The 16,004-nt window shown below is 36.9% G+C and overlaps 1 protein-coding gene across 2 annotated transcripts in view; it reads right to left on the bottom strand.

The window, feature by feature from the left end:
* furina (furin (paired basic amino acid cleaving enzyme) a) overlaps positions 1-16,004 on the bottom strand; it is a 134,646-nt gene that overhangs the window by 38,639 nt on the left and 80,003 nt on the right. For both annotated transcript variants that reach the window (XM_052150912.1, XM_052150906.1), the window contains exons 4-6: positions 13,028-13,123; positions 8,002-8,130; positions 7,839-7,915 (exon numbers count right to left, since the gene is read on the bottom strand). In XM_052150912.1, coding sequence (XP_052006872.1) covers positions 7,839-7,915; positions 8,002-8,130; positions 13,028-13,123 — 302 coding nt within the window. The remainder of the gene's footprint in view (positions 1-7,838; positions 7,916-8,001; positions 8,131-13,027; positions 13,124-16,004) is intronic.

The following is a 16,004-nucleotide window of genomic DNA, read 5'->3' as shown; positions in this document are numbered from 1 at the left end:
GACTTGACACTTATAATTGTAGATGATAAAACAAAGCCATCTGAAATTATTATTTTGTTTCATTTACAAAATATATGGGAAAAATCATCACAGAACAGCACACCAACAATAATATTAGTTGACTGATAGTAGTTGAACCTGATGTATGCAGATGCCGATAACCAGAGAGCAGGGTGGCAAATGGCCGATATAATGTAAAAAAATAAATACGAAAAAACACAATTTTACACAAAACTCAAATTCACCCCAAAATATTTATTCAACAATTTTTTTAAAACAGACAATGTGAATTATCCATAATAAGCCTTTCGGTAGATTTACAAACCCACTTCTGTTAATCGGCCAAAAAGGCATGGTCATTGACCAATTGTCAAAAAAATTGTCAAATATAAGGAGATTAATTGGCCTAGCCAATTTAATGATGGATCACTAGATATAATTAAAAAAATGTTTGGCCATAAACATCTGTTTGCTACACTCTTTGAATAGAATCTGACATTTTGCAATGCTTCTGCCAAATAACACGCACCAAATGTTTAAGTAAACGCAATGTAATTATTTTAAGCAAATGTGGAACAAACTCATACACTTTAAGACATTAATGATGTCTTTCATGGGGAAATGTATATATACCCAAGGCCGCAACCACAATATACTTTTTTATAAAAAGAAGATTATATATATATATATATATATATATATATATATATATATATATATATATATAAAGTAGAATGTTATCACCCAGATTAGAACTAGAACATGGTAAGACCTGTGACTTACATTGTGTTTTTAGGTTTTTGGCAAGGACAGTGTCATATATTCTTAAACAATTTCTTTGTCTTTAATTAATTCTGAATTTTGTACAGCATCTCCAAAGAGTCTTCTTTTAAAAGAGACCATTTAATTTGAGTATGTCTTGTCAGGTTTGTGCTAAAAAAAAATTAGCCAACAGTTAGAGTAGTTCATCCAAAATTGGAAAATGTCCTTTTACTCACCCTTATGCTGTGTTGTTTTCTTGGGACATAAACATAGATATTTTAAGCAACTATATACCATAGTTTATAGTGAGCAGGAGCTTTCAGGTTTTTAAAAAAAGACAAATACTATAAAGCATTATTAAAGGTTCAGTATAAAAACATCATAACAGTAGCCCATATGACAAGTGCACTATATTCCAAGCTTTCTGGGGCCATACAACAGCTATGTGTTGTATGGACTACTTATATGGTATTTTTATAATGATTTTTCTTTTTTATCTTTGTACCTTGACAGCCATTTTACAGATACATCAATGATGAAAAGAAATTGTAATTATATTCATCTTTTCTTTGAGAAGCACAAAAAAGAAAGAAAAGATGACTGAAACAGGCAAACTGCTAGCAATGCAGACACAGTGTTTGTCTTCTACAGTGTAAACTTCTTTTAAAACCAAAAAGTAGAACATTTTGGGCCTTTATCAAGCTTTCAGTGCCTTACAATATTAAAGGACCAAAGAGGACCATTATATTTGTGACCTCAACACGCAAGATCATCCACCTCCAAAATGGTTTGGTCTCCCCAATGTTCAAGACATAGTTACGGCCTTGTTTATACCAACATTTAATTTGCACTCTCAGCTCTCATTCTCATAAAAAATATACAAAATTGCTAATAATTTTTACCTCAAACAAATATCTTTTATTTTTTATTTTCCGAAATCAAAGTGTGGTTTAACTGCTCTAAAGGAAAGTGTTCATGTGGCCTTGATGAACCCTTCTCACCACAGATCGGTTTTCTCCTGAAACACAATGCTGACTCAACCTGCCTCACTTCTGTGGAAACTTAATTAAAAATGTGCAATGTATTATTTAGTCATGCTACATGCAACACAGGATTATTGGTGCACCGTTAAACTACCATTTTACAGAAAACCCTGATCTGACACTGAGAAAAGAATGCTATAAAGGTGCATGCTATAAAAACAAAAATCACACCAGGGTCGGATGCCCTTTGTGCTTCCAAAATGAAAGTGTTACTAAAAGGTTTCTAGCTACTGTTGCAGACCTGAAACTAGGTTTGTGGTTTCTGTGGTATACGATGCAAGAACTAGATCAGTGCAACAGTAAAACACCTACCTGGAGTATAGTGTACTAGAAAAGGGAGGAATAAGGTAATGGAAAAAAAGGGGTTCTGAATAAGAGCAGAAAAGGCTAAGATATTGGAAAGGACCATTTTACCACAGGGGCCAGAGGATGGTAATGTTTGGGATGGGCAAAATTGGTATAGCTTTTGTACTTTTGCTATTAATTAATCTCCTGCTGCTTCAGTATTATCAGATTGATATTTTAACAGATTTGTAATGCTTTATATTGACTTTGTTGGTGGTAGGACAATATTTTGGTTTCGTTTATGAAATGCATGGGCATTTTGAAATCCAATTTTATCACATTTCCTTTTTAAATTATTAATTTGGCAGACGCATTTATCAAAAGGAAAAATACATCATAAGCGATTCATATTAAAGAGACAGTGGAAGGAAAAGTGTTGATTTACAATATTTCACTAGCATCAGAATAGTAGTATCCAAGACAGATTAGAGTGCAACAAGAATATGGTGCCAGATGTGCTGGTTTGAGTATTTCTGTAGCTGCTGATCTCCTGGGATTTCACACTCTAGTCTCTAGAATTTAATCAAAATGGTGCCAAAAACAAAAAACATCCAGTGAGTGGCAGTTTTGTGGACAGAGCTGCCTTGTTTATCAGAGAGGTCAACAGAGAATTGCCAGACTGGTTCGAACTGATAAAGTCTTCGGTAACTTAGATAACCACTCTGTACAATTGTGGTGAGAAGAATAGTATCTCAGAGTGCTATTCTGAGTTACGGGTTGAAGCTGTTTTGGTGGCACGAGGGTGACCTACACAATATTAGGCAGGTGGTTTTAATGTTGTGGCTGATTGGTTTCTTAAACTACTTCAAAAAGTTATCATTAAAAAAATACTTTCACATGCAGTAATGACAGCTTTGCAGATCCTTTGTATTCCAGCAGTCAGTCTGTCCAGATACTCAGGTGACATTTCACCCCACACTTCCTGTAGCACTTGCCATGGATGTGGCTGTCTTGTTGGGCACATCTCACACACCTTACAGTCTAGATGATCCCACAAATGCTCAATGGAGTTAAGATCGATAACACTCTTGTCCAATTATCTGTTGTCCAATGTATGTGTTTCTTTACCCACTCTAACCTTTTCTTTTTGTTTTTCTGTTTAAAACGTGGCTTTTTCTTTGCATTTCTTCCCATAAGGCCTGCACCCCTGAGTCTTCTCTTCACTGTTGTACATTCAAGCATTGTATAGCCTAAATTCATCAAAATATTGATTGACTGATGAGTTTCTAGAGAAAGCGGTTACTTTTTTGCCATTTTTTACCTCATTTTGACCTTCAGACATGTCAGTCATTCACAAAGACAATGTTAAGCTTCATTTAGAAAACCAAATAGCCTGCAACTGTGAATTTCTAGTACCAAATTAGCAATTTAGCATGATTACTCAAGCATAAGTTGTTGGAGTGATGGCGGCTGGAAATGGGGCCAGTCTAGATTTGATCAAAAATTACTTTTTTCAAATAGTGATGGTGCTGTTTTTTACATCAGTTATGTCCTGACTACTCCGTTAAATGCCACTTAAGTGAATTAAAGTACCAATTTCCTTCAGAAACACCAGGGCCAATATATATATATATATATATATATATATATATATATATATATATATATATATATATATATATATATATATATATATATATATATATATATATATATATATATATATATATATATATATATATATATATATATATATATATATATATATATATATATATATATATATATATATATATATATATATATATATCAATATATATATCTATCTATCTATCTATCTATCTATCTATCTATCTATCTATCTATCTATCTATCTATATATATATATATATATATATATATATATATATATATATATATATACATACACATACATACATACATACACTTTTCTTTTTCTTTTTTACTTTTACTTTATATTTTTTTCACGAGTGAATGATTAAGTGCTCATGGAAAAGATGTGTTTTTAGCCGTTATTTGAAGACAGAGAGTAAGTCTGTTTCATGGATGGAGTTGGGAGGTCATTCCACCAATGTGGTACCGTGAAAACGAAAGTCCGCAAAAGTGTTTTGGTGCCTCTTTGTGTTGGTACAACAAGAAGCCACTCATTAGTTGACCGCAGGCTTCTGGTGGGAACGTAGCTCTGCAGAAATTATTTTTGGTATGCTGGAGCAGACCCAGTGACTGTTCTGTATGACAGCATCAGAGCCTTGAATTTGATACATGCATCAACCAGCAGCCAGTTAAGAGACAAGGAGTGGTGTAAAATGCTCTCTCTTTGGTTGATTAAAGACCAGACGTGCAGCTGCATTCTGGATCATTAACAGGGGCCTAACTGCCCATGCATGGATGCTTGCAATGAGAGTGTTACAGTAGTCCAGTCTAGTTATGAATGAACAAGAAGTTGTTTGGCATGTTTTTGCAGGAATTGAACAGCTCTTAAATGTAATCCATTAACAATAAAAGTGGTTTCTTCTCAAGTTAAAGGAATAGTTCACCTAAAAATGTAAACTGTCATCATTTACTCACTCTTACATCATTCCAAATCTGTATGACTTTTCTTCCTCCGTAAACCACAAAGCAAGATGTTAGCCTGTTAGAATGTTAAAGATTGAGAGCCACAAGCCACCACTCAACTTTCACCATCTTTTTTCAATACAATAATATCAAGTAGAGAATGAGGCTGTCAGTAAATTTATGAACTAGGCCAACATAAATGGCCAGTATTATACATTTACGCATTTTGGCAGACGCTTTTATCCAAAGATACTTACAGTGCACTTATTACAGGGACAATCCCCCTGGAGGAACCTGGAGTTAAGTGACTTGCTTAAGGACACAATGTGGGGACTGTGGGGATCGAACCAGCGACATTCTGATTACCAGATTACCAGTTATATGCGTTAGACCACTACACCACCACTCCGGTTGGTTTTGGACCACTATTATGGACTGCTGTTACCAAGAAGACAAAACACAATCCATGGAGAGAACTAAATTCATAACACATCAATCATAGAGGAAATAATTTACCAGCAGCAAAGCATTGCTGAAAATATCATAACACAAATGAGAAGCCAGTGAATGCATTTAAAATGTTTTTTATTTAGTGCTGCCTAAATCCTGAAGGGTAGACAATTTCAAATTGATTTAATCTAAAAATATAATCTAAAAGTGAATGTCAGAAGGACCAAAGTGTAACCTGAATCAGATGAAGTGTAAAGGAGGCTCGACAGCCAACGTGTTTGCCAAGCATCCACTGATATTCCTCATTGACTGACAGTTAAAAAGCTTTCAAAAGTGAATGAAAAGTCATTCATTATCAATGAACGTTGGGAATTTGAGGCCTCAAAGATCTTACATTTACATTTACATTTATGCATTTGGCAGACGCTTTTATCCAAAGCGACTTACAGTGAAATTATTACCAGGACAATCCCCCCGGAACAACCTGGAGTTAAGTGCCGGTCGCACACCTGACAAGAAGCCCACCTGCAATGCGCAGGTAGGACAAGACATGGGTATAGCACACAGGGCACGTCGATGCAGTGCAGGTGGCAGTCCAAAGTTATGAGTGTTGGTACCATACAGACACAAAGTACTAAGGTTTTTGTACTACAAGATTGAGCAAAACAACTTTGAAAGTTTGCAGGTTAGTGTATGAAACTAGTGAAAATGTGCAAACTATTGCAAATGATTACAAATTGTCAATGTCTATATGAAGCCTTGAATAGGCTTCATTCAAGCTTTCTAACCACAAAAAGAAAACTTGTAACTGAAAATACATTGTGTGTGCTATTTGTATCATCCAATCATGGCTCAAGTAAATCATCTGTGTCCTTTGGTAATGATTTGGGTCGAATTTAATGGAAAACTACGTACAGTCAGTGCTCTACTGTACTTCAGTTTCCAGAGTTGTAGAAAGGTACCACCGACAGATGGCGTGCGGCGTACACTCATTAAAAACAATTTTTACAACACACTGTGTTGTCCACCAGACACGTCTTGTGTGCGAACCCTTAAGAGTGCCTACTATCAACCAACAATACAACGAGTTCATGACCTACATCTTTTATATCGCAGTCAAAGTGAATGCACCTTACAGTGTCTGAATGTGCAGTAATTCTTCAGCTAGTCTCAAGTAGCCCTATAGCAGCTTCAATTGGCCAAGAACCACCCATTTAGACAGGAAAAGCCATCTAACTAATTACAGTAGGTTTGGTCAATATGGTGTGTTAAGTTGGGGGTTATCAGGGATGTATCATGCCATAATAAAAGACTGGCATAAGATAAAATTATATATATATATATATATATATATATATATATATATATATATATAAAAAAATGGTGTACGAGTCTCAGCGAGGGACTGCACAGAAAACACATGGGAAAAAAACTGAAAATGAGTGTCTAAATACAGCACAGAAAACCTTATTTTAGAGAATATTACAGACATAACTAAGTAAACAAAGAAGAAAATGCAGCTCTGAATATCAGAGTGGATATCCGCTTTAATTTCTGCACCGTGCCTCAAAGGAAACTCTGAATATCTTTAAAAAGAATTGATGTCACTAATCTGGCAAATTTGGACAAATTCTGTGATTATTTCATCCTCAAAAGCGCTCATTCTATGAGCGCGGAACCTTGTGAACACAACTTGGCTTCCAGGCGGACTGATAAAAACATCCTGTGAGCGTCTACTTGCAGAAGTACCATTGAATAAGCCAATCAGATTTGCACAGAGTTGATCAAGAAAGCCTTTTACAGTTTTGTTTGCTATGTGCATCAGACGGTTAGAGAACAGACTGTGAGCGGTCTGTGGGCGTGCCGCCTGAGGCCGAGACTACACGTCAGGCAATTATTCTTTGCAGGATTTGCAGTTTACACAATCAGTTCAGAAAATCTGCAGTGTTGGTTGAGAAGGCATTTATATACCAGCTCATTTACATAGTAAACGGCATTTTGTCCAAGAGTGACCATGTGCAAAACCATTAAATTTGTAAATGGTGCAACAAATTAATGATTAGCTCATCATAGCCCAAAATCACAGAAACTCTTTTCGAAAAAGATGTGACAGCACTATTTGCTCACTGAGTAGGCAAAACTCATTAGAAAACCCAGTTCATTACTAGCAGAAATGGGGTATGGCAATAACACTAATCACACCTTCTCTGTAAATTTCTGTTACCATCTCCACTCTGCAGGGGAAAACCTCAGGCCTCATTAAGTTAAGCAGTAAATGTATAGTAGTATTCATGCTTCTGCTGGTTTCATGCCAGGAGCTTCGTGCCTAGGCACAAAATGCAGTATTGGCAAGGACAGGAATAACAAATAGTTTACGTTGCAACAGCACATGAATCAGTGGAGTTTGCAAAGGGGACCCTAAAGGATATTTCAGGTGAAATGTTAACATCGATCATCCTTCACTTTCGTTGCATTGAGAAAAGTTGCAATGAAAGTGAATGGAGACTGAGGCTAACATTCTGTCTAACATCTCCTTTTGTGTTCCAACAAAAAAGAAAGTCATACAGGTTTGGAACAACATAAAGGTGAGTAAACAATTACATTTATGGGTGATCTACAGAATGGAAAGTCTGTTCCATTTGACAAATACGGTAGTTGGTTTTATTCCGTTAGTGAAATAAGTTCATCATGTTCACTGCATATACAGTATTTTATACATGCCTGTTATCATTGAGTTGGGTGTATCGTGGTTGAGGGTCTGGATCACCATCATTTACGTCATAGCTAGCATCTGGATCCTGGAAATATATGGAGGGCATTAAGAGAAAGTTTCTTATAGTTTTATGTCAAAATCTTTGAGATGTTATGGCATACACAAACTCACATAGTTCTGAATTAGGTCTGGGTGGTTTTTTTCAATCCCATCATCCAATATGGACACAACGACACCTTGTCCACTCACGCCCAACTTCCACGCTTCTTTCACATTGAGGTCACGATGCTCTTCATTGTACTAAAGGAACATAAGACAAAGAACAGATCAGCATTGATGCCACTTCCCCCATTAACTACTTAGCTAACTGAAAATCGTTCGGTCAATAATTATTACATTTCACACATCCTTCACTTTTGAAGCAAACATCAGCTCTTTGGTCAAGTTTTCAGTCTCCAAAAAATTGCACACCTTTGTCCCATACAAAACATGAAATCCTGCCAAGCCAAGTACATGCCTTCAAGAACCTCTGTTTTGATTACTGTAATGCTCTGCAAAACTATTGCTGGATTACACTATCAAAATCAAAAGTCTGCAGCTTGAGTTCTCACATACACCAAGCAGTTGACCCTGCCTTGTATAATCTGCACCATTTACCCATCTCGTCCTATAATTCAAGTTGTTATTTGGTACAAATCTTCCCCCCCACTGTAGCTCTCAAATATGTTTTACACTTCCACATATACAAACTTGGTACATCATGTTTGGCCAGGTACCTTAACAACTATCATATAGTTTGAGACAACTTGCACTTAGACTATTTAAGTCTAAGTACTTGGTCTTGGAAAATGTCTCTAGAATTATCATATAGATGTGGTTACTCTGCACCAGTTCAGCAAATTTTCCCTCCAGTGTGTTCATGTTGTTCTCTGTGATTTTGACTGAGTGAAGAAGAAATGAACCGGTAAAAGATGTTGGTGTCAAAGTAGGTGGAGCAATGGCTAAAACCCCTCAATTATGTGGACCAATTGCAGTAGAAAGGTGTTTAACAGTAGGTACAATGTTTTCCCTAAAGTTCACAGTTCACAGTTTAGCATTACCGCACCCATAAAAAAACAATTTTTGTTTTGTTTTATAGATTTTGTTCGAAATTACATTCCACCCATTCATTCTTCGATTTCACTACATGTATATTGCTGCCTTTAAATTAGGGATGGAACGATACAATTTTTTATCTTCCGATCAGACTCCGATACCTGAACTATCAGTATCGGCCGATCCTGATCCCGATCTGATACCAGTGTTGTTTTTTTCTTAATGACTTTAGAACATCTATAATTCGCTGTGTTGAACTGATTGATAGTACTCTTTGGGTAAAGAAACAAAAACCTCTAACAATATATTATTCCATAATAAATAGGAAAACATAACAAAAATTACATAAGACCATATGTAAAACTTTACTGTTAACTAGGATGCAGGAGCAAAAATAACAGTATTTCCAGTTTAAGTCTTCAGTAGAAAATAACAAATTTACACATTTTAAATGGTATATGGACTTGTAAATGGTTTTAGATATCTCTCTCTCTCTCTCATGTTTTATTAGTAAATCAATCCACTTTTTAATCACACAGTAATTTTTGGAACCCAATTTGTTTTTAATGTAATTTATAATAATAATAATTTTACTATACATTGGTAATACATTTCAGTTGTAATTTCTTAAGGCTTTTATTTTGTAAGTCTGAGTGCTCCAGGAAGTCTGTGTTTGAGTGTTTGTTTGTAGGCTAATTCATGGTAGTGTAATATGCTTCTCATTCAACATCTGGTAAAATGCTTATCCGGTGCCATTCTCAATGCATGTTATAGGCAGACCGAACTATTGATCATCTACATCTGAGATGGAGTTTATTTGGAGCGACCACATATTGCGCTGAGCAGCGCATTATGAGCCTCTGCGTGTTTACGTGTGTGTCTATGTGCCGGCAGAGCGGCGCTCATCAGTAAAGCATGGTGCCAGAGACTACTTAGCTGTGCATGCTGACTGTATATTTAATATTAAACACAGCATCACATCAACCTTTTGCCATTTATAAAGCTTTTGGATGACTGTAAGAGCCTGAATAAAATGCATGAGGTATATGGACTACTTTAATGGTGATTTGAAGGTTATTTACACCATTATTTGAGCTTAACCGTAACGTCTATGACCAACATGCGGTATCGGATTTGGAAGGTCTCGTCGGACCAATACTCAGTCAGGGTAAAAACATCAGTATCGTACCAGATAACGATCCAGGTATCGGATTGGTGCCATCCCTACTTTACATAAAGTATGCAAGCCGTATGGACTACTTTAATGGTGCTTTTTATTTTCCTTTTTGGACATCGATAGCTCTCTCAATGGATAATGGGCTCTATCTCCTGTGGTTGTATAGAAAAGAGAGGGTTACGGTATGGAACAACATGAGGCTGAGTAAACAAAAAGAGAAACCTTCAAAATTGTTCTTGGCCTTCATTATCCATCTGACCTACTATGTTCATATACCCCTGCACAAGCCCTTAGATTCTCAGTTCCTGGATTTTATTGCTGTAGTCATGTTCTGCGTCTTCTCTGTGTGTGGTAGGTCATTTATTGTTATGGCACCTGAACCGTAAACTAATTTGCTCCAAGTCTATGTAACATAATCTCAATCTTCTCAATTTACTCGCCTTTTTTCACAGTTCTCTATTGTTCCTTATTGTTTAATTCTTCATATTCACTAGAGCAGTGGTTCTCAACCAGGGGGTGGGACCCATAATATCTTTATATTAAATAATTTAATAAGCTATAATATTATAATTCAACTTGCTATAATACATTTGAAAATAAACAGCTAAACATGTAAAATTTTAATGTAACTTAACACACAGAGCCTCTAAGAATCTGTGCGTCTAAGGTAGGTCTACTAGCTCAGAGAGGACATAAAAAGAGCATGAAACAGTGATTTAAAGTAGGGTTTCATGTCAGGTTTTGAAATTTGACAGCATTAGTCAGGTCACAGGTTCTCGTTTACCAGACTGGTTTGGGCTTCATCTTATTTCCCATGCAGATTTTAAGTCATTACTATACTTCCTGAGATTTCACATTTTCATACTAACGCAAGAGAAACACATCCAAATGAGAACCGACATACAGCCGAGCCAGAAATGCTGCAAGGGTGATTGTCCATCCACCCGCCAACTGCATGACCGTGGAGATCTGACCTCTCACCACCCCACACGGGTCACACTCCAGTGTTGATGTGAATGCTGCAGCTTGAGTTTATTCGAGTAGAAAATGTAATTTATTTCACTCTATGGCTCTTTGACTCTCCTCTTGGTCACTGCATCACTACACTTTTTCCATGGGAGGTTAGAGGGAGAAATTGCAGTCCTTAAGGTGCTGTCAGGTCAGATGACCACAAAATGATAGTTTCCTGGTTATTTAAGGACTTCAAATCAAGCACTGACAGTTTATTTCTTAAGTCTATATGCAGAATTGAAAAATTATGCAGTCTGCCTCAAAAGGCCTAGTAATAATGGTGGTGAGGTTGATAAATTGCTGCTGATGACCTTTGGTCAACTGATGCAATTGTGTTTAAAACTTTCCCTGCACGTCATTCCACAGAAATGTTATTGAGTTGCTTCTAACCATTGCACTGGTAAACATGATTGATAACACTACCCAAGTGAAGAAAAAAAAAAACTGTTGAGAACGGACTGTAGCAAAGAGTATAATTTAATTGTTTTCCAAGTCATGACATTCCTGAAAATTCAGCGAATACCATCCAATGTGGAAAAGATACAGCAATGAATTTCCATTCCACAGCAAGATTCTCATGAATTGAGGATGGACCAAGTCATAATTTTTTATAAATGCATATTATTTAAAATGCCGTTTATTTCCTTATCCTGGAGGTACGGACAAATTTACACTCTGAAACTAGAAAATCAATATTAGACTGACTGCACTAGTTTACAACATTTACAAAAACAAGGGACACTTCTGTCCCTTCAATCTTTGCGATGTACTCTCATACAGAGATACCTAGAAATTCAGGCATGAGTAAAGTTAGTGACATGAGAATAAAGCTTTTCCTGGCATATTCTAAGATTTGTGAGAAATGTAAATTCTTATAAAAAGACTTGTGGCTTTCTCGCTTTTGTGGTGCTCATCGTATTTGCGGAATTTGTTTGGATTTGTGACACATGCAAACAGATATTTGAATCTGATTGCAGAGTTTAGGGTTCAAACCTTTGAATAGAAGTTGCAATCAGCCTGAACTGAACTCATATTAAAGAAAATCTGTGCAGGTAAACATTAGAAGTGTTTCTATACAAACATTTATATCATACCTAAAAATTTATTGTGATATTATTACAATTTTGGGTCAATAACGATACACTCACCGACCACTTTATAGGGGACACCTGTATATATACTTATTCATGCAATTATCTAATCAGCCAATCATGTGGCAGCAGTGAAATGCATAAAATTATTCAGATATGGGTGAGGAGGTTCAGTTAATGTTCACATCTACCATCAGAATGGGGATACAATTTGATCTCAGTGATTTCGAACGTGGAGTGATTTTACTCTGAATAGTGCCAAAAAAAACACAACAAAAGAAAACATCCAGTGAGCAGCAGTTCTGCGAGCAGAAATGCTTTGTTGATTAGAGAGGTCAACAGAGAATGGCCAGACTGGTTCGAGCTGGTTCGAGCTAACATGAACATTGAACTGTCATGTCTGTTGCAATGAAACAACTTTATAAATAATTTAAAAAAGGTTAAAAATTAACTTTTATTCCCTCTGCAAATTTTTTTTTCAATCCAAGCAAACATTTTGCTTCTCACTTTTTAGTTGAAAGCATTTGCTTTGATTCTGAAAAAAACAAAAAACATCCCATTCCAGATGGAAATGCCTTGTTGATGAGAGAGGTCAACAGAGAATGGCCAGATTGGTTCGAGGTCTATGGTAACTCAGATAACCACTCTGTACAATTGCGTTGAGAAGAATAGAGTGTCAGAATGCTATTCTGATATGCGGGTTGGAGCTGTTTTGGCGGCACAAGGGGGACCTTCACAATATTAGGCAGGTGGTTTTAATGTTGTGGCTGATCTGTATATTACCAAATGCACAAACACACAAACAGATGAGCCGTTCACTTACCAAATACCACTGCTGTGCAAACTTTGGATCGGCTAGCTCATTGTAAATATCCCTCTTCTTCCTTTGTTTCACCACCTGCTGTTCAGCCCACATTACCTTGAGAAAACAAACAAACAACAATCAGAGACATCCAGGAAATATGTTTCCTGACAGTTCTGCATTCCAGATCCAGAAATTTCATGTAATATTAATGTAACATTAACATATGTGTTTAATATTTATATACCTGCCCTGAAATGACTTAAAAAGGTAACAGCCATTGAAACAAAGTAAAACACGCATGCAATAAGTTAAATTAAGTAAAAATAAATCAAGGCATTTTGTCAACCCTGTTTTTCACTAAATAAACAAATGGAACAATTATATTGTACAAAGTAACTGCAATATTTACATGTATTTTACTAAAACATTTTAACATCAAAACAAAATAAAAATTACATATTACAATTATGACAAAATTGAGACACTATTAAATAATGCTTTCATACTGTCAAGTGGCGTGCAAAGGAGGAATCTCAAAACTAGGAAACTTAATGGGCAAATTAGAAGTGCATTATAATCATCGCAATATTCACAATGTTCCCTTATTTTATATCACCAACAAAATCATTGCAAATATATTATGAATATTCATTACATTGTCCAGCCCTAGGCAATTGTGGATTTTATCCACTGAGATTGAATTAGTCTGTGTAAAGTGGGCTATAATGTTATTGCTTAATATAACTTTAGCCACCCCACAATCTTGGTTATGTCTGCAGAGCTAGTTGTTTGAAAGAGGGTTATTAGATTTTGACGAAAGATTAATATTTATTATATTCTTTAAAATGATGTGCACAATTTAGACCAGGGACATTTAATATGAAAGTAAATGGGGTCTGAAACATTCAAAGGAGGCACTGATGGACAACACTGTTCTCTGTCTCCACACACTCTCTCCTCTCAACACAAAGAAATTGAGGGCCATTTCTCTAGGGCAGTGACTAGAAAATGCAGACTGTAGCAGATTACTTGATTGACAGCTCAGCTTTGCTCATGCCAGTTCTCACTGATCACTCTCTGGCATGAGTTTTGAATGAGTGAATGAAATGGACAGATATGTGACAGGACAGTAAAGGGGGTGGTCAGGCAAGGCATGATGGGCCAGTATGGATGGTTGCAGCCTTGTTGAACATCCAGGACACATCATTATCTTGACTGTACATCAACTTGAGTGAGCCGACCACTCACAGGCCTTCAAAAGTCACTTTGTGACAATCTAAAAACAGTTAATTTGTTTTCATCAGTTTGTCTTTTGATGAAAAATGTCCTTTAAATTTAGTTAATATGTCATGTTATATGTCAGTTTCACAGATAAAAATAACAATTTGGTTGATGATTTTGTGCAAACTGACTAACATTTTTGTCAAACTGTAACGGACAAAACTCAAATATTCAAACATTTAGAAAAATGTATTAACATTTATTAATTTAAACATGTTTAAAACATAATAAAACTGTCCTTGTGAAACCCTGAGCTATAGCAGGGCTCGACATTAAAGCTTGTCCTCTTGTCAGGGACAAGTGGAAATTTTGAACGGGCAAGTTAAAGAGAATTTGACCTGCTCGATCAGACAAGTAGTCTGATTAAAATCTCAATAACTAATGTTAGCTCAATAGCACAGGATTGCGGGGATTGAGCACAATTTTGAAAGTGAATTTTTTTTTCGCTTTCAAAATGCGGGGAATTCCCTCTATCACGTCGTCCTCTCTCCCTCACTCATGGTACCACGTCTCTATAAGCGAGCGATGAGACAAAACTATTGCTACTGTTTATAATTTAAAAAAGCTGTCGTCATCGCAAGCAAGCAACGTTGGAGATTTCTCACATCGTGGCGCTCCATCATAAAACGGCAAGAACGGCCAGACTGGCCAGACTATATATAGCAATATACATTATAATAATACTAAAACTATTTCATTAATAAATTACACACAGTGAAAACATTATCTATATGTAATATGCATATCTGTTTTGAATATACAACATAACTGATTTAGCAGCAAGATTCTCTCAGGATTGTATCTGTTAAAATGTTCAATGCATTTGGTCAATATTAAACAGCTGTTTTAATGCAACTGGTGAGAATTGACTTGTACTCACAAAGAGATGATTTACCCAAAAATGAAAATTGGGTAACACTTTACAAAATGCTTCCATTTTGTTAACGTTAGTTAACTACATCAGTTCTCTTACGAGAGGTTCTCTCGTATTTGCGTAAGCTAGCCAAAAAATTATCCTTAATTTTGTATCCATTGTCAACGCAGTGCAGCAACTGCATACCTTGAGCAGGCTAGCTAGCGAGCTCATAGGTTGCTCTGCGGCAACTGCTGCAGCCTATAGACGAACTTGAGTGAACTTGCGTCCAATGACAGGCGCCCACGCCGTCACTGCATCAAAGCCCGCCAAAATGGGCATGGCTAGAGTGCATATAAGTGTAAGTTCGTAGGCTGGAACCCTGATTTTCATCTATTCAGCGAAGCTCTTCGCATCTCTGAACTGCAGAAGCCGCGTCGCCGTTCGAGGGGCATCTAGCAAGCTTGGACAGCGCTTGAAGAAGCCGGCCGTCTTCGCCACCTTCAGCCATCCTGCGAGCTACGCCATCCGGCGACGTATCCTTTTTAGAGCAAGCAAGTTCCTCAGCGAACTTCACAAAAAGAGCAACGAGCATCTTTTTTAAGATGCCTCGCACCACCTGCGCCTCATGCCGCGCCTCTCTCAGCGCCGGAGACCGCCACCTCATCTGCGCTCTCTGCCTGGGACTGGAACATGCAGAGCTCGCCCTCGCTGACGGCGGATGCGACCTCTGCGAGGAGCTTCCGATGTCGACCCTGCGGGCTCGACTCGAAGCACTCAAAACCGAAGCCGCCGCGCGCCTTCGTTTCGCCGCGCAGAAAGAAGCGCCGCTCCCAAAGGCTGCCGGAACCGGTGTTAAGC

Source organism: Xyrauchen texanus, chromosome 2, assembly GCF_025860055.1.
Source record: "Xyrauchen texanus isolate HMW12.3.18 chromosome 2, RBS_HiC_50CHRs, whole genome shotgun sequence".
Taxonomy (NCBI): domain Eukaryota; kingdom Metazoa; phylum Chordata; class Actinopteri; order Cypriniformes; family Catostomidae; genus Xyrauchen; species Xyrauchen texanus.
Note: the sequence above shows the minus strand (reverse complement) of the source record. Positions and strands in the feature narration are given on the sequence as shown.